Here is a 19054-nt window from a genome sequence, read left to right on the forward strand (position 1 = left end):
TCCCCTCCCCCTCCCCCTTCCCCCTCCCTCTTCCCCCTCCCTCTTCCGTCCTTCCCCTCCCTTCCCCCTCCACCCTACCCCCTCCCCTTCTCCCCTCCCCCTCCATTTTCCCGCTCCCTCCCCCACCCTTCTCCCCTCCCCCCTCTTCTCCCCCCCCCGTTCCCCTCCCGGAAATGCCGGTACTTCTGCCGGGTCCCTCCCCCTCCCCCTCCCCCGCCTCCCCCTCCCGGAAATGCCGGTACTTCTGCCGGGTCCCTCCCCCTCCCCCGCCTCCCCCTCCCCCTCCCCCTCCTCCCCCTCCCCCCTCCTCCCCCTCCCCCTCCCCTCGCCCCTTCCCCTCCCCCTCCCCCTCCCCACCCCCCTCCCCCTACCACCCCTACACCCTCCCCCCTCCCACCCCTCCCCCTCCCTGCTCCCACCCCTCCCCCTCCCTGCGCCCACCCCTCCCCCTCCCTGCGCCCACCCCTCCCCCTCCCTGCTCCCACCCCTCCCCCTCCCCCCTCCTCCCCCTCCCCCCTCCTCCCCCTCCCCCTCACCCCTCCTCCCCCTCCCCCTCACCCCTCCTCCCCCCTCCCCCCTCCTCCCCCCTCCTCCCCCCTCCCCCCTCCTCCCCCCTCCTCCCCCCTCCCCCCTCCTCCCCCCTCCTCCCCTCCCCCCTCACCCCTCCTCCCCTCCCCCCTCACCCCTCCTCCCCTCCCCCCTCACCCCTCCTCCCCCTCCCCCCTCCCCCTGCCCCCTCCACCCCCCCACTCCCCCTGCCCCCTCCACCCCCCCCCACTCCCGCCTCACTCCCCCCTCCCCCCACTCCCCCCTCACTCCCCCCTCACTCCCCCCTCCCCCCCCACTCCCCCCTCGCCCCCTTCCCACCTCCCCTGCCTCCTCCCCTCCCTCCTCCCACCCGGCAATGCCGAGGACTTCTGCTAGTCATTTATATTGTTAATCCATCGTCATATCGATACAAGCCTTGGCGTCTGAACATGCCTCCATATTTGCTTCCCTTATACATTATGTTGATTATATCCTATTGAGTTTTTTAAATTCCGAAGTATTACTTCTGAGAACGATCTTCAAAATGTGTTTCAGGTTCAAACCTGGACAGCTGGGTTCGAATCCCGACCCAGGTATAAACTGCCATGCAGGTGTTTCGCAGGCAGGTCATTCATTAATGTGTTCATCTTCGTTCCATGGATGGTTGTAAAGCCGGACGTCCTCTGTGCTAGCATTAATTGGTGAACGTTAAATATCCCACGGTCTCCAAGAGCAGGTAACCCACCTGGAATGTCATGGATCGATCTCGCCTTGACGGCACCACCTGTTTGTTCAAGGTTTTGTCTCCCGATAGTTACCAGGTAAGTATGATTTGTTCATCACAGGACATGATGCGACACCTTCTCAGGATTCCGTCCACGCGTGATGACGCGACCTTTAACTTTGTGACGTCAACAAGCTTGTTGTTGAATCGTTATTTTGTCTCTCGATTGTTACGTCATCACAATAATCTTTTGTATGCGATTCGTTCGCACAGGTGACATGAAAATACCACCAGGTGTACATCCTGACGTGTACAGAGAATTCTCCTCCGGTAAGTTAGTTGTGAAGCGGACAGTTTTTTTTTTTTTTTTTTTTTTTTTTTTTGTATACAGAGTCGAGGCTCGTGAAAGAGCTAACATTTATCAAACAAACAAATCAGACAAACAAGCAAACAAACTATACAAAAAGGGGAGCGGTCAACAAGATGGGGAGAGAAGGGGCGGAAGCACACAAACACAACATTTGAGAACAGGGACATCGGGAGATGTGTGGGAGGGAGAGGGCCTGGGGGGAGGCAGAATAGGTACAAAACGTAAGGCCACCCAGGACTTTCAGGAAATAAGTCAAAAGTCACCTAAAAAGTGGATTTGGGGTGAAATTAGCGGGGGTAGAAAAGATCAAGGTTTTGGATGGGGGAAGATAAGAGATGGTGAACAGCTGTTTTAAAGACCTGGAGGGAGGAGTGGGATTGAAGGAAGTGGGGGGAGTTTGTTCCAGAGGTGGAGAAAAGAGGAATGAAGGAGTGAAGGTGAACAGAGAGTCTTGATTTTGGCAGTTTAACCATAAGAGGGTTGCAGGTAGATCTTGTGCGACCTGTAGGAACATTTGGGGGACAGAGCCCAGAGAGAGCTGTGGGAGCAAGCTCAGAGAGGAGTCGGTAAAAGACGGAAAGACCACCAACCTGCCTGCGGTGAGTAAGTGAAAGGCCCTTGGAGATAGCGTCATCGCGGGAGATTCCAATGATTCTGAACGCTTTGGTTTCAACAGCATGAAGACGAGCTAGGTGTGAGGCAGGAGCACCAGCCCAGAGGGGAGAGCAGTACTCCATTGAGCTGCGGATGAAAGCCTTGTATGTGCTGATCTTGATAGCCACAGGGGTACACACTGGGCTCTGCTTCCACTTGCACATGATGGGTGGTCCTTGCATGTCGAGTTTATAATTATTGGTCAAGACATCTCTATCGGTGTCTGTAGGTCAAAGGCAATCATTAGTATTGGCCTCCGCAGGTGCCCTAATCCAGAAAGACTTCCGTGACTTCAATTGGAGTGTTGGAGGTTGTGTTGGAGTGTTTAATTTACTATTTAATTTATTTAAGCGAACAGTTTGTTATCTTGTCGAACAGTTTGTTATCTTGTCGAACAGTTTGTTATCTTGTCGAACAGTTTGTTATGTTGTCGAACAGTTTTTATCTTCTCGAACAGTTTGTTATCTTCTCGAACAGTTTGTTATCTTCTCGAACAGTTTGTTATCTTCTCGAACAGTTTATCTTCTCGACAGTTTGTTATCTTCTCGAACAGTTTGTTATCTTCTCAAACAGTAAGGTATCATTCTAATATAAGTTTAATGAATCACTGGTATGAATGTCTAATGTTTGTCCATTTCATATATTTTCAGGTAACCTATTGAGGAGGTGTCATGATGGATGATGTACGAACGAGGAAACGTTACATCACATGTCAGAAGTTACCCCTGAGGCGTTACAAAAGTTACCCTTAAAGGGATCCCAGCAATCTACTGTGCAGTGGAGAACAGAGCTGATGATGCAGCATTTAGTGTGAGGGAAGAATTGAATGAAGAAGAAGAGCAATCTCTTGAGAAGCGACCTGTATGTCATGTCACATGTGGAAATTGTGAAAGTGAAATCATCACGTGTCCAACACATGTGACAAAATTGCAGCAACGAACTCTGGGATCATCAGGTGTCGATCCACCTTGGGTCATCCGGTACTAAATCCATAGACCATAGAAATCAGTGCTTCGTTTCTGTGAAGGAACGAGATCACACAGGTGAACATCAACTACTACCTTTGAGTACAAAGGATCGACACAATGTGGTATGGGAGCAAGAAAAGGTACTCGGTGATGATGATATGGTGCACCGTGTCCAGGTATATGGTGACAATTGTGCTGACGTGATTGATAATGAGTTCAGGTTCCAAAGTCCTGTTTGTGTACAAATATGACCGTCTAACCTGCAGATGAAACACACCTGTGATCCAGTACATGATGATGCTCTGCAATGGTTCACCTCTTACAAAGATGATAACTTATCTGAAGATCCAAACAATATCATCTTTCTGAGTTCACTTCACCACAAATACAGGTGCTGGTTATCCGTACCTGGTATAGTGAATACTACTTTATACAGGTGCTCCATTCTCAAAAAGGAATGAAGAATACTCCGCACACCGTGGATCAAAGGTCATGATAGTCCCACAAAAAGGTAAATCTTCTATAATTTATTCATCACGTATGTCAACAGGTTATCTTCTATCAAAGGTTACCTGCCTGAAGAACCGTGCAGAGGAAAGTGGTGACGAATCCACAACCACAGGTGCTCATCCTGAAAAGAACGTTATCTTCCACCATTCTGCTAAATCATTCCGGAATGATGTGAAGGACACCTGTGAGAAACTGAGAAGAAGAAGAATCCAGAAGGTGATCCATCGCTGTTTATTCATCGCCATGATACTGCACCTGAATGTGTACCTGTGTCACTCCACAATCACGTGATCTGGATGGTGGATAATGCAACTCCAGAGATGAATGACTCAGTCAGACTTAAAGTGGAATCGAATGAGAGAAATCGGGAAGAAGTGCTCAATATGGATCAAGGTATTTGTGCACCTGCAGCAGGTATCCCACCAGCATTTCACACCTTAAAACAAACCAGGAGTAAAGAAGTAGTTAAAAGATTGAACCGTTTTAACAATATCATCAGGTATCAAATAGCCAGAGATGTATCGCTTCCATGTCACGGACTAGTGAGGAGGACCAGGATCAAGGCGAGCTCTTGATTCCCACAAACCTTAAAGGTGGAAAATTCACTCAAAGTGCCATTGGTAACCTGGACTTCCATGAACACACTGGAAGGTACAACAACGCGTGGCATTACCGACAACATCTACCAACATTCAGGTAACGATGATGAGGTATTGAAAGCTGTTACATCAGCACCATGAACTAAAACACCTGGAGAGCTCCATGGGCAGGAATTCAGCACTTCCAGACTAAGGTGAGTGGTCTAACCTGGAGAGATCGACAGCAAAGTCGTTCCTTGTGCGGCGGGAAACTTGTACAAGAACCAAGAGATATTAAGGTGTCTTGTGTACATCAAATGGTGCTCGTACTAAAAAGGTGTGTGGAAGCTAAAAGAGCTGGCAGGTGGGAACAGCACCTTGAGGTATAAACATGCTGCCATACCTGATATCTACTGGACACAGTAAACACGTGGCAGGTATCAGACAATAACTGATGGTGATGAAGAAGCATCTACCACCAGATACAGGTACAGAATTCCAATAGGTACATTTCACTGTGAGTGAAACTCGCGGTAAGTTCAATGGTGTTTGGACTGACGAGGCTTCAGAACAGAACCAGGTGTGGTGTTTAATCATGGATTCTTCTTCTTCTTCTTCTTTTAAAAGCGGCACAAGGTGTTGCGGTCGCGTCGTTGACTGAGTGCAGGGACCTGTGACGTTGATTACCAATGACCTGTGCAGGTTACGGTGGATTTGTTCTGTAATTTGTTCAGGATGCCGGCGATAGCTAACTTGCTCTTCACGAAGGATACCGTGGGATCTTTAACGTTCAACAACTAATATCAGTAGACGGGATTTCCGTTTAATGTTCATCCGAGGGACGGTACTCGCGTTGATGGATCACCCTACCTGTGAAACATCGTGATGAGCCCTCTATAGTGCATTGATGGATCATCCTACCTGTGAAACACCGTGATGACTGATGAGCCCCCGAACGCGCATTGATGGATCACCTTACCTGTGAAACACCATGATGAGCCGCCGATCGCGCATTGATGGATCATCCTACCTGTGAAACACCGGGATGAGCCCCATACCGCGCATTGATGGAAAATCCTAAATGTGAAACACCGGGATGAGCCCCTATCGCGCATTCATGGATCATCATACCTGTGAAACACCGGGATGAGCCCCCAATCGCGCATTCATGGATCATCCTACCTGTGAAACACCGGGATGAGCCCCCGATAGCGCATTGATGGATCATCCTACCTGTGAAACACCGTGATGAGCCCCATACCGTGCATTGATGGATCATCCTACCTGTGTAACAACGGGATGACCCCCTACCGTGCATTGATGGATCACCCTACCTGTGAAACACCGGGATGAGCCCCCTATCACGCATTCATGGATCATCCTACCTGTGAAACACCGGGATGAGCCCCCGATCGCGCATTCATGGATCATCCTACCTGAGAAACACCGGGATGAGCCCCCGACCGCGCATTCATGGATCATCCTACCTGTGAAACACCTGGATGAGCCCCCTATTGGGCATTCTTGGATCATCCTACCTGAGAAACACCGGGATGAGCCTCCGATCGCGCATTCATGGATCATCCCACCTGTGAAACACCATGATGAGCCCCATACCGCGCATTGATGGATCATCCTTCCTGTGAAACACCATGATGAGCCCCGACCGCACATTGATGGATCATCCTACCTGTGAAACACCGTGATGAGCCCCGACTGCGCATTGATGGATCAATTGGATCATCCTTCCTGAGAAACACCGGGACGAGCCCCGACCGCGCATTCATGGATCATCCCACCTGTGAAACACCATGATGAGCCCCATACCGCGCATTGATGGATCATCCGACCTGTGAAACACCATGATGAGCCCCTACGGCTCATTGATGTATCATACTACCTGTGAAACACCATGATGAGCCCTACCGCGCATTGATGGATCATCCTACCTGTGAAACACCATGATGAGACCCTACCGTGCATTGATGGATCATACTACCTGTGACACACCCTGATGAGACCCATACCGCGCATTGATGGATCATCCTACCTGAGAAATACCGGGATGAGCCCCGACGGCGCATTGATGGATCATCCTACCTGTGAAACACCGGGATGAGTCCTGGCCGCGCATTGATGGATCATCCTCCCTGTGAAACACCATGATGAGCCCCTACCGCACATTGATGGATCATCCTACCTGTGAAACACTGTGATGAGCCCCATACCGTGCATTGATGGATCATCCTACCTGTGAAACACCATGATGAGCCGCCGAACGCGCATTGATGGATCACTCCACCTGTGAAACACTGGGATGAGCCCCCTACCACACATTGATGGATAATCCTACCTGTGAAACACCGGGATGAGCCCCGACCATGCATTGATGGATCATCCTACCTGTGAAACTCTGTGGTGAGCCCCTACCGCGCATTGATGGATCATCCTACCTGTGAAACACCGTGATGAGCCACATACCACGCATTTAAGGATCATCCTACCTGTGAAACACCAGGATGAGCACAGGCCACGCATTGATGAATCATCCTACCTGGGAAACACCATGATGAGCCCCTACCGCACATTGATGGATCATCCTACCTGTGAAACACCATGATGAGCCCCATACCGCGCATTGATGGATCATCCTACCTGTGAAACACCATGATGAGCCGCCGATCACGCATTGATGGATCACTCCACCTGTGAAACACTGTGTAGAGCCCCCTACCGCGCATTGATGGATCATCCTACCTGTGAAACACCGGGATGAGCCCCGACCGCGCATTGATGGATCATCCTACCTGTGAAACTCTGTGATGAGCCCCTACCGCGCATTGATGGATCATCCTACCTGTGAAACACCGTGATGAGCCACATACCGCGCATTTATGGATCATCCTACCTGTAAAACACCGTGATGAGCCACATTCCGCACTTTTATGGATCATCCTACCTGTGAAACACCGTGATGAGCCCCATACCGCGCATTGATGGATCATCCTACCTGTGAAACACCGTGATGAGCCCCATACAATGCATTGCTGGATCATCCTACTTGTGAAACACCGTGATGAGCCCCATACCGTGCATTGATGGATCATCCTACCTGTGAAACACCTGGAAGAGTCCCGACCGCACATTGATGGATCATCCCACCTGAGAAACACCGGGATGAGCCCCATACCGCGCATTGATGGATCATCCCACTTGAGAAACACCGGGATGAGCCCCGACCACGCATTGATGGATCATCCTACCTGTGAAACACCGTGATGAGGCCCATACCGCGCATTGATGGATCATCCTACCTGTGAAACACCTGGAAGAGCCCCGACTGCACATCGATGGATCATCCCACCTGAGAAACACCGGGATGAGCCCCATACCACGCATTGATGGATCATCCCACCTGAGAAACACCGGGATGAGCCCCGACCACGCATTGATGGATCATCCTACCTGTGAAACACCGGGATGAGCCCCCTACCCCGCATTGATGGATCATCCTACCTGTGAAACACCGTGATGAGCCACATACCGCGCATTTATGGATCATCCTACCTGTAAAACACCGTGATGAGCCACATTCCGCACTTTTATGGATCATCCTACCTGTGAAACACCGTGATGAGCCCCATACCGCGCATTGATGGATCATCCTACCTGTGAAACACCGTGATGAGCCCCATACAATGCATTGCTGGATCATCCTACTTGTGAAACACCGTGATGAGCCCCATACCGTGCATTGATGGATCATCCTACCTGTGAAACACCTGGAAGAGTCCCGACCGCACATTGATGGATCATCCCACCTGAGAAACACCGGGATGAGCCCCATACCGCGCATTGATGGATCATCCCACTTGAGAAACACCGGGATGAGCCCCGACCACGCATTGATGGATCATCCTACCTGTGAAACACCGTGATGAGGCCCATACCGCGCATTGATGGATCATCCTACCTGTGAAACACCGTGATGAGGCCCATACCGCGCATTGATGGATCATCCTACCTGTGAAACACCTGGAAGAGCCCCGACTGCACATCGATGGATCATCCCACCTGAGAAACACCGGGATGAGCCCCATACCGCGCATTGATGGATCATCCCACCTGAGAAACACCGGGATGAGCCCCGACCACGCATTGATGGATCATCCTACCTGTGAAACACCGGGATGAGCCCCCTACCCCGCATTGATGGATCATCCTACCTGTGAAACACCCTTGTTTACAATTCCACTGCGCATCGTTTTGATATTGTGACGTCACAAAGCACGTTTCGTACACGTTTTCACTCACGATACAAACGTAATACCTGTGAAGATTCGTCATACAGGTAATATCAACATTCAATGTCGTCTACGTGTAAAATTAAAAAGAGAAGTGAATTAGTGAATGTTTACCATGAAGGTGTTTTTACCTTTTCTTTGTTTAAATATCCAGGTGTCGTGAGATCGAAGTCCCCACGACCAAACGTTGTAGGGTCGTTTCCCCCAATTGGGGAAATTCGGAGGTGAACCCCAACCTGCCAATCCCGGAGTGCAATGTCGCTCAGAGGGCAGCACCTGTATGATCACGGTTTACCTCCCGTCAGGTGAATATGAATTCTTCATCACAGTACATGATGTGACGCCTTCTCTGGAATTTGCATTCACCTGAAGACGCTAAATTTACTTAGTGACGTCACTACACTGGTTATTAAATGATTTTATCTCTGTGTTTTGATTGGATGGAAGAGATTTCCACGAAGATTAAGATTAAAACCTCCACGGGAAACAATGAGAACCTGACGTTTCAGGTGTGAATCCTTCATCGGACCAAAAGAGAATGTGACATCGGAAAGGTCACCTGGCCATGTTTCCAACGGTGTGATTAGCGATACCTGATGAACGTTCTGTTCATTCCATCCAGTGTTCCACATTCTGCCTGTGATCTGATCCAAACCCACTCTCACCTTCACGATTAACGCCGGTGCTGCATTCCAGGTAAACACAAAGGGTTTCATCTACCTGGAGGGACTTTCTTTCCTCAAACATCCCATTCAATCACACATTTCAAGAAGAAGAATTCGTATTGTATCGTGAGGAGAGTGAAGAGTTCGGGTTAAAGTTCATTTCGCATTTAATAAGATAAACAATGAACTTATTAAATTATATAAACTTTATTATCATATAAACATTAATGAGTAATCACATCGTCATGAACAGGTAAATCACATCGTCATGAACAGGTAAATGATTTGATTGATTTGATCCCAAAATAACCGGATCAGTTCGTGATGAAAGTTTATTTCACTAAATGTACAAAATGAACGGAATCTCCATCATAATAAACCCCAATAGCGGGTTTAACGGGGACCATGAAGTTCCCCCTGAACACGTGCAGGAACCGCGAGTCCCCGAAACACGTCAACTCTCCCGCCTCGCAATCCAAGAAGAACCCAAACCGTTCATGATCCCCCGGCACGGACAGGAAGGTACATTGATCGTTGTGAAATGCGGAGAATTCGTTATTACATTTCTCTAAACACCAAGACTCGGGATTCCCTCCCAACCCGCACCCAAACCCTTTTCTCCCCATGGAGTTTAAACAGATCCCGATTCTGCACAAACGACTCGACCTCACATCGACCTCCCAGTAATGACGACCTGAGGAGAAACAATCACGGGAAACAACTTGTGGATAATAATCAAACCGATCAGGATGTTTCCGGTACTGATTCCCGGTCCCGGTTAGAGTCGCCGTCCTGAGATCCACGGAGATCTTGATACATCGATGTGCAGAGTTTGGGTCCAGACTCGGGGTCCGTCCATCTGCGGACACGACACGGGGTCACGGACATTGTTAGACAAACGGACAAAAACACAAACACATTAATCTCTATCACAAAAAATCTTTTATTACAACAATTGTTTTGTTTATTCACTTCACGATTTAACAACTTTATTTGTTTATTCACTTCACGATTTAACAACTTTTTGTTTATTCACTTCACGATTTAACAACTTTATTTGTTTATTCACTTCACGATTTAACAACTTTATTTGTTTATTCACTTCACGATTTAACAACTTTATTTGTTTATTCACTTCACGATTTAACAACTTTATTTGTTTATTCACTTCACGATTTAACAACTTTATTTGTTTATTCACTTCACGATTTAACAACTTTATTTGTTTATTCACTTCACGATTTAACAACTTTATTTGTTTATTCACTTCACGATTTAACAACTTTATTTGTTTATTCACTTCACGATTTAACAACTTTATTTGTTTATTCACTTCACGATTTAACAACTTTATTTGTTTATTCACTTCACGATTTAACAACTTTATTTGTTTATTCACTTCACGATTTAACAACTTTATTTGTTTATTCACTTTTCGATTTAACAACTTTATTTATTTCGCAATGAACAACTTACATTATTTATTTATTTATTTCACCGAGAAAAACTTCGAGGGGAGTGGATCGGGAGGGGAGAAGACGAGGGAGGAGATCTGTGAGGGAGGAGATCTGTGAGGGAGGCGAGAGGATGAGGAGGGGACAGAGGTTGAGGGGCGGCAGAGGTTGAGGGGAGAGGGGTCAGAGGTTGAAGAGACAGGAGAGGAGGGGAAATGAAAATCTTGCAGGTGTGACACTGTTTAACAGGTCGACACACACATTGATGAGTCACTCTGCACCTGTGAAACACCGGGATGACAGTTTATAGCTCGGTCGGGATTCAAACCCAGGTTAGACACCTCAGAGCGAGTGTGGATTCCTCTCAGACATCGTGCTTGTCCTGTTACTTTCATCCTCCATTTGCTTTCCCATTCCGGAGATGTCTCCATGAAGCGAGCCACCGTATCACCATGGAAACCAAGTGGTTTTAGCACTCGACGTTGATTGTTTTACACGTGTATTTATCTCACCTGGAACGAAGTTCAGGTGAGCTTATGCGATGACGCGTCGTCCGTCCGTCTGTAAACACTTGAAACTTCTTCTCCGAAACCGCTGATGGGATTGCGACCAAATTTGGCACAAATGATATTTGTTTTGTTGTGACTAAAGTTTGTTCAAGGCAATAAAAAAAACCGCCGTCTAAGGGGTTTACCGGGGGTCAAGTGGATCCAGGTTTAACCCCCAAAATAGGAATTTGCTTTTTCTCAAACTACACAAACGATTTCGATGAAACTTCACCACAACCTTCATCCCCCATGATGCACCTGAGTTTGTTCAGGGCAATAAAAAAAAATCTGCTCCTTTGGGGATCTACGGGGTGGGGGGTGTGAGGTGTTGCCCCGGGGTGGGAGGTGTTGCCCCGGGATGGGAGGTGTTGCCCCGGGGTGGGAGGGGTTGCCCCGGGGTGGGGGGTATTGCCCTGGGGTGGGAGGGGTTGCCCCGGGGTGGGAGGTGTTGGCCCATGGTGGGAGGTGTTGCCCCGGGATGGGAGGTGTTGCCCCAGGATGGGAGGTGTTGCCCCGGGGTGGGAGGGGTTGCCCCGGGGTGCGGGGTATTGCCCCGGGGTGGGAGGGGTTGCCCCGGGGTGGGGGGTATTGCCCCGGGGTGGGAGGTGTGCCCCAGGGTGGGAGGTGTTGCCCCGGGGTGGGAGGGGTTGCCCCGGGGTGGGATGTGTTGCCCCGGGGTGGGAGGGGTTGCCTCGGGGTGGGAGGTGTTGCCCCGGGGTGGGAGGGGTTGCCTTGGGGTGGGATGAGTTGCCCCGGGGTGGGAGGGGTTGCCTCGGGGTGGGAGGGGTTGCCTCGGGGTGGGAGGGGTTGCCCCGGGGTGGGAGGGGTTGCCTCGGGGTGGGAGGCGTTGCCCCGGGGTGGGAGGGGTTGCCCCAGGGTGGGAGGGGTTGCCCCGGGGTGGGAGGGGTTGCCCCGGGGTGGGAGGTGTTGCCCCGGGGTGGGATGGGTTTGCCCCCAAAATATGTATTTTTTGGTTTGTTTGTTTTATAGTCTTATGATTATGTTAGTATTATTCTACATGCTAACCTGTCTTCGAGCAACCATTGAAATCGGGTTAAAATACCTGTAGTCGGTGTATTATACTGTTTATTTGACCAGGTGAGCACCCCGATGTTTTATGTTGACGAGAATATAAGATCCATCGCTTCGCTGACGGAAATACCAATCTTTGCTGAGATGGTTAATCTATGGGGGAACAACAAATGGTTTCCTGGAAGATCCTGCTCTCCATGCAGGTATACCCAATGTCACGTGTTGGCATTTGCAGTTTCGACACGCGTGTCCATGGACCCACACAAAAAAATATTATTATTATTATTATTTTTTGTATCAAACATTCCCAGGAGGTACCCGAATCCACCGTAGTTTGCTTCACTGAAATCCATTAATCCATTCTCAAGTTACAACATGTCAAACAGACACACAGACAGAGACACAGAGACACAAACAGACAGACAGACAGAGACACAGAGACACAAACAGACAGACAGACAGACATGACTCCTTTTATAATATAGATATAAGATAGATGTTTAGCAATCTACTGACAGCTGAGTTTCTCCATTCTGCTTGGAAGAATAAGATGAAGAAGAGGAGGAAGGGGAAGGGCCTGTGCTTTGTTTACGCCCTTTCTCCAGAAGAAGAAGAATGATCATGGCTGAGTTTCTCTTTCATGTTTTCCGAGTTTGAAGAAGAGGATTTATCAGAAGCAGAGCGTTTCTCTGTCATGTTTTCCGAGTTTGAATAAGAAGTTTCTCGTTGAGTATGAAATGCAAAGCTCGAACCAACATGATCGAAATCCAACACGAGGTCGATGGACGTTATTTTTATACTGGAAGAGTCGACCTGTCGCTTCACTGATGGACCAATTAGTCATCATGCCTCTTGCTGCTGGAAGGGGAAGGAGGAGGGAAGAGGAGGAAGGCGAGAGGGAGGAGGAAGAGGAGGAAGGGGAGAGGGAGGAGGAAGAGGAGGAAGGGGAGAGGGAGGAGGAAGAGAATGGAGGGAAGGGGTGGGAGGAGGAGGGCAGGGGGAAGGGGAGGGAGGAGAAAGGGGAAGAGGAAGAGGGGAGGGGAAGAGGAGAGAGGAGGGGAGAGGGGAAGGGATGTACTGCATATATTATTTTGGGGGGGGGGGCTTTTACAGGACCCTCGATTTGGGGGAGAAGGAAAGGAGAACAAATTTACCCGTGCAAACAGAGCTTTAACATCAGCGTTGCCCAAGTAAATAGAGAAATTGTAATAACCTCTGCCACCACACATTTACATAGTGTTTATGCCTTCCCACCAGACCCCACACTTCCTCTTGATGCCATGGCCACATTGCCAATGTTAACCTCCCCCCCCCCCCCCATGATGCCATGGCCACATTGCCAATGTTAACCCCCCCCCCCCCCCCATGATGCCGACGGCACATTGCCGATGTTAACCTCCCCCCCCCCCCCCCCCCATTATGCCGTGGCCACATTGCCGATATCACCTCCCCGCCACCCTACTGCCCACACCCACAAGTGATGCCATGGCCACATTGCCGATATCACCTCCCCGCCACCCTACTGCCCACACCCACAAGTGATGCCATGGCCACATTGCCAATGTTACCCTCTCCCCTTCATGAAGTTGTATTTGTACCCTGAGTCTGGAGATTGCAACTAAAAAGATGTGGCCGTGAATAAGGAACAATGGCGGACAGACAATGGTGTATATATACACTACTCACAATAAGTTAGGGATATCGGCAGGTTCATCGGTGTGGTTGGTTTTGTGTATTAATTATGTTGAAAAAAGTTGTTGGTCCTAATTCGATGGTTATTAACGAGTGTGAAAAAACACAGAATTCTTGATTTCAATACCCTAACCCGAACCCCTATAAAAAAAACAAGTCAAGTGAATCCACTTGGATTCCGCCCAGGTTGGCACATGGAAATTATGATGTAGCATAATTATCATCTCGGGTCAAGATTTGAAATTATGCCATGGTTTTTGTAAAATTGCTACTAGTATTCACATTATGTTCACATTCATTCACATTCACAGGGTCCTCTGGGTCCTCTGGGCATTTGGGTCCTCTGGGTCATTTTCTGGTCTGGGTCTGGCAAATTTTCATTGACATTTGCCCAGTTTCAACTTTTATTGACCCAGAGGGTCATTTGGGTCCTCTGGGTCATTTGGGTCCTCTGGGTCATTTGGGTCCTCTGGGTCATTTGGGTCCTCTGGGTCATTTGGGTCCTCTGGGTCATTTGGGTCCTCTGGGTCATTTGGGTCCTCTGGGTCATTTGGGTCCTCTGGGTCATTTGGGTCATTTGGGTCCTCTGGGTCATTTGGGTCCTCTGGGTCATTTGGGTCCTCTGGGTCATTTGGGTCATTTGGGTCCTCTGGGTCATTTGGGTCATTTGGGTCCTCTGGGTCATTTGGGTCCTCTGGGTCATTTGGGTCCTCTGGGTCATTTGGGTCATTTGGGTCCTCTGGGTCATTTGGGTCCTCTGGGTCATTTGGGTCCTCTGGGTCATTTGGGTCCTCTGGGTCATTTGGGTCCTCTGGGTCATTTGGGTCCTCTGGGTCATTTGGGTCCTCTGGGTCATTTGGGTCATTTGGGTCCTCTGGGTCATTTGGGTCATTTGGGTCCTTTGGGTCATTTGGGTCCTCTGGGTCATTTGGGTCATTTGGGTCCTCTGGGTCATTTGGGTCATTTGGGTCCTCTGGGTCATTTGGGTCCTCTGGGTCATTTGGGTCCTCTGGGTCATTTGGGTCCTCTGGGTCATTTGGGTCCTCTGGGTCATTTGGGTCCTCTGGGTCATTTGGGTCCTCTGGGTCATTTGGGTCCTCTGGGTCATTTGGGTCCTCTGGGTCATTTGGGTCCTCTGGGTCATTTGGGTCCTCTGGGTCATTTGGGTCCTCTGGGTCATTTGGGTCCTCTGGGTCATTTGGGTCCTCCGGGTCATTTGGGTCCTCTGGGTCATTTGGGTCCTCTGGGTCATTTGGGTCCTCTGGGTCATTTGGGTCCTCTGGGTCATTTGGGTCCTATATTCCTATCCTATAACATATATATCCTATAACCTATCCTATATATATCCTATATCATATAACATATATCCTATATATCCTATAACATAACATATAACAAATATATCTTATATTATGTACGAGCGAGCGGCCGCGTACCAGCCAAAGGGGTAGCCCATGGTTAGCCTAAATATAGATTTGATGACGTCATGTTTACACATCTGAGCGACAGAAACGTGCTTCACTTTTGGAGCGACAGAAACGTGCTTCACTTTTGGAGCGACAGAAATTCCCAGGCAAACGCTATAACGCACCAGGTTTACAACCTGTGCGTTAATAAACTCACTCCCACAATATCCCTCTCACCCCCACAATATCCCTCTCACTCCCACAATATCCCTCTCACTCCCACAATATCCCTCTCACTCCCACAATATCCCTCTCACTCCCACAATATCCCTCTCACTCCCACAATATCCCTCTCACTCCCACAATATCCCTCTCACTCCCACAATATCCCTCTCACTCCCACAATATCCCTCTCACTCCCACAATATCCCTCTCACTCCCACAATATCCCTCTCACTCCCACAATATCCCTCTCACTCCCACAATATCCCTCTCACTCCCACAATATCCCTCTCACTCCCACAATATCCCTCTCACTCCCACAATATCCCTCTCACTCCCACAATATCCCTCTCACTCCCACAATATCCCTCTCACTCCCACAATATCCCTCTCACTCCCACACAATTTCAATACCATAACCCTAACCCCCATAAAAAAATTAACTCACTCCCTCAATATCCCTCTCACTCCCACACAATTTCAATACCATACCCCTAATCCCTATAAAAATATTAACTCACTCCCTCAATATCCCTCTCACTCCCACACAATTTCAATACCATACCCCTAATCCCTATAAAAAAAATAAACTCACTCCCACAATATCCCTCTAACTCCCACACAATTTCAATACCATACCCCTAATCCCTATAAAAATATTAACTCACTCCCTCAATATCCCTCTCACTCCCACACAATTTCAATACCTTACCCCTAACCCCAATAAAAAAAATAAACTCACTCCCACAATATCCCTCTAACTCCCACACAATTTCAATACCATACCCCTAACCCCAATAAAAAAAATAAACTCACTCCCACAATATCCCTCTAACTCCCACACAATTTCAATACCATACCCCTAACCCCAATAAAAAAAATAAACTCACTCCCACAATATCCCTCTAACTCCCACACAATTTCAATACCATACCCCTAACCCCAATAAAAAAAATAAACTCACTCCCACAATATCTCTCTCACTCCCACAATATCCCTCTCACTCCCACACAATTTCAATACCATACCCCTAACCCCAATAAAAAAAATAAACTCACTCCCACAATATCTCTCTCACTCCCACAATATCCCTCTCACTCCCACACAATTTCAATACCATAACCCCAACCCCTATAAAAAAATTAACTCATTCCCACAATATCCCTCTCACTCCCACACAATTTCAATACCATAACCCCAACCCCCATAAAAAAAATTAACTCACTCCCACAATATCCCTCTCACTCCCACACAATTTCAATACCATAACCCCAACCCCTATAAAAAATTCGAAAAAGGTATTCGAAAGTCCTAATTCGAAAAAAGTTGTTGGTCCTAATTCGATGGTTATTAACGAGTGAAAAAACACAGCATTCTTGATTTCAATACCATAACCCTAACCCCTATAAAAAAAAATAAACTCACTCCCACAATATCCCTCTCACTCCCACAATATCCCTCACTCCCACAATATCCCTCACTCCCACAATATCCCTCTCACTCCCACAATATCCCTCTCACTCCCACAATATCCCTCTCACTCCCACAATATCCCTCTCACTCCCACAATGTCCCTCTCACTCCCACAATGTCCCTCTCACTCCCACAATGTCCCTCTCACTCCCACAATGTCCCTCACTCCCACAATGTCCCTCTCACTCCCACAATGTCCCTCTCACTCCCACAATGTCCCTCTCACTCCCACAATGTCCCTCTCACTCCCACAATGTCCCTCTCACTCCCACAATGGCCCTCTCACTCACACAATGTCCCTCTCACTCCCACAATGTCCCTCTCACTCCCACAATATCCCTCTCACTCCCACAATATCCCTCTCACTCCCACAATATCCCTCTCACTCCCACAATATCCCTCTCACTCCCACAATATCCCTCTCACTCCCACAATATCCCTCTCACTCCCACAATATCCCTCTCACTCCCACAATATCCCTCTCACTCCCACAATATCCCTCTCACTCCCACAATATCCCTCTCACTCCCACAATATCCCTCTCACTCCCACACAATTTCAATACCATAACCCCAACCCCGATAAAAAAAATAAACTCACTCCCACAATATCCCTCTCACTCCCACAATATCCCTCTCACTCCCACAATATCCCTCTCACTCCCACAATATCCCTCCACTCCCACAATATCCCTCTCACTCCCACAATATCCCTCACTCCCACAATATCCCTCTCACTCCCACAATATCCCTAACTTATTGAGTAGTGTATGTAGATGTATCTACTTATGTGGAAGTGACGTCGTATCATGAAAGAAGATCACACAAAAAGGGGGAAAATAAAATAGCACAACAAAGGCGAGGCACCGGGGGGAGGGGTGGGGGGGGGGGGGAGGGGGATGGGGGGAGGGGTTGAGGGGGGGGCTGCTTCGTTCGTTGATATACGTACTTTTTAGCTCACCTGGAACAAAGTTCAGGTGAGCTTATGCGATGGCGCGGCGTCCGTCCGTCTGTCTGTAAACACTTGAAACTTCTTCTGCAAAACCGCTGATGGGATTTTGACCAAATTTGGCACAAATGATATTTGTTGTGTTGTGACTAAAGTTTGTTCACGACAATGAAAAAAAACGGGATCTCAGGGGGTCTGCGTGGAGCCATATTTCCCCCCAAAATAGGTATTTGCTTTTTCCCCTGAAACGACAAACACTATTTCGATGAAACTCCCACACAACCTTCACCACCCGTGATGTATAAATGTTTGTTCACTGCATTACAAAAGGAGGTATGTGGGAGTGGACCCCAAAATAGGTATGTTTTGTTTGTTTGAAGTCTATTGATTATGTCAGTATGATTCTCCCTGCTGCCCTGTCTTCTGGCAACCATTGTAATTGGTTTAAAATACCTTTAGTCAGTGCAGTATACTGGTTATTCTACCAGGTGAGCGCCAGGTGTATTGCCCATATTTTTACTCTTTAAAGGAAGGAACTAAATAAAATAGACTCAATCTGAGGAGGGAGCAGGGGTGTTCCACCCATTACCAAGCTGCTTGGAGAGTGCTCACTTGCTGCTTGGGGAAGAGAGAGAGAGGGGGGGGGGTGGGGTAGTGGGGAAAAGAGAAAGAGGGGAATGGGGGTAGTGGGGAAGAGAGAGAGAGGGGATGGGGAAGTGAGGAAGAGAAAGAGGGGAATGGGGTAGTGGGGAAGAGAGAGAGAGGAGGGGTGGGGTAGTGGGGAAGAGAGAGAGAGGGGATGGGGAAGTGAGGAAGAGAGAGAGGGGATGGGGTAGTGGGGGAGAGAGAGAGGGGGATGGGGCAGTGTGGAAGAGAGAGAGGTGGATGGGGCTGTGGGGGAGAAAGAGGAGGGAGAGAGAGGGGGATGGGGGAGATGAAGGGAGAGAGAGAGAGAGGGAAGGGGATGGGGGGTGGGGG

The 19054-nt window shown here is 48.6% G+C and overlaps 2 protein-coding genes across 5 annotated transcripts in view; both read right to left on the reverse strand.

Moving 5' to 3' along the window:
- The window catches only part of LOC137418230 (E3 ubiquitin/ISG15 ligase TRIM25-like), a 1962167-nt gene that overhangs the window by 762599 nt on the left and 1180514 nt on the right, over positions 1 to 19054 (reverse strand). The gene's annotated exons all lie outside the window — the stretch shown is intronic.
- Positions 9490 to 19054, reverse strand: part of LOC137418310 (E3 ubiquitin/ISG15 ligase TRIM25-like) — a 237000-nt gene continuing 227435 nt past the window's right edge. Inside the window, exon 9 of the mRNA XM_078770842.1 lies at positions 9490 to 10160. Coding sequence (XP_078626968.1) covers positions 9634 to 10160 — 527 coding nt within the window. The 3' untranslated portion in view covers positions 9490 to 9633. The remainder of the gene's footprint in view (positions 10161 to 19054) is intronic.

Source organism: Myxine glutinosa, chromosome 1, assembly GCF_964187855.1.
Source record: "Myxine glutinosa chromosome 1, kmMyxGlut1.1, whole genome shotgun sequence".
In the NCBI taxonomy this organism is placed as follows: Eukaryota; Metazoa; Chordata; class Myxini; order Myxiniformes; family Myxinidae; genus Myxine; species Myxine glutinosa.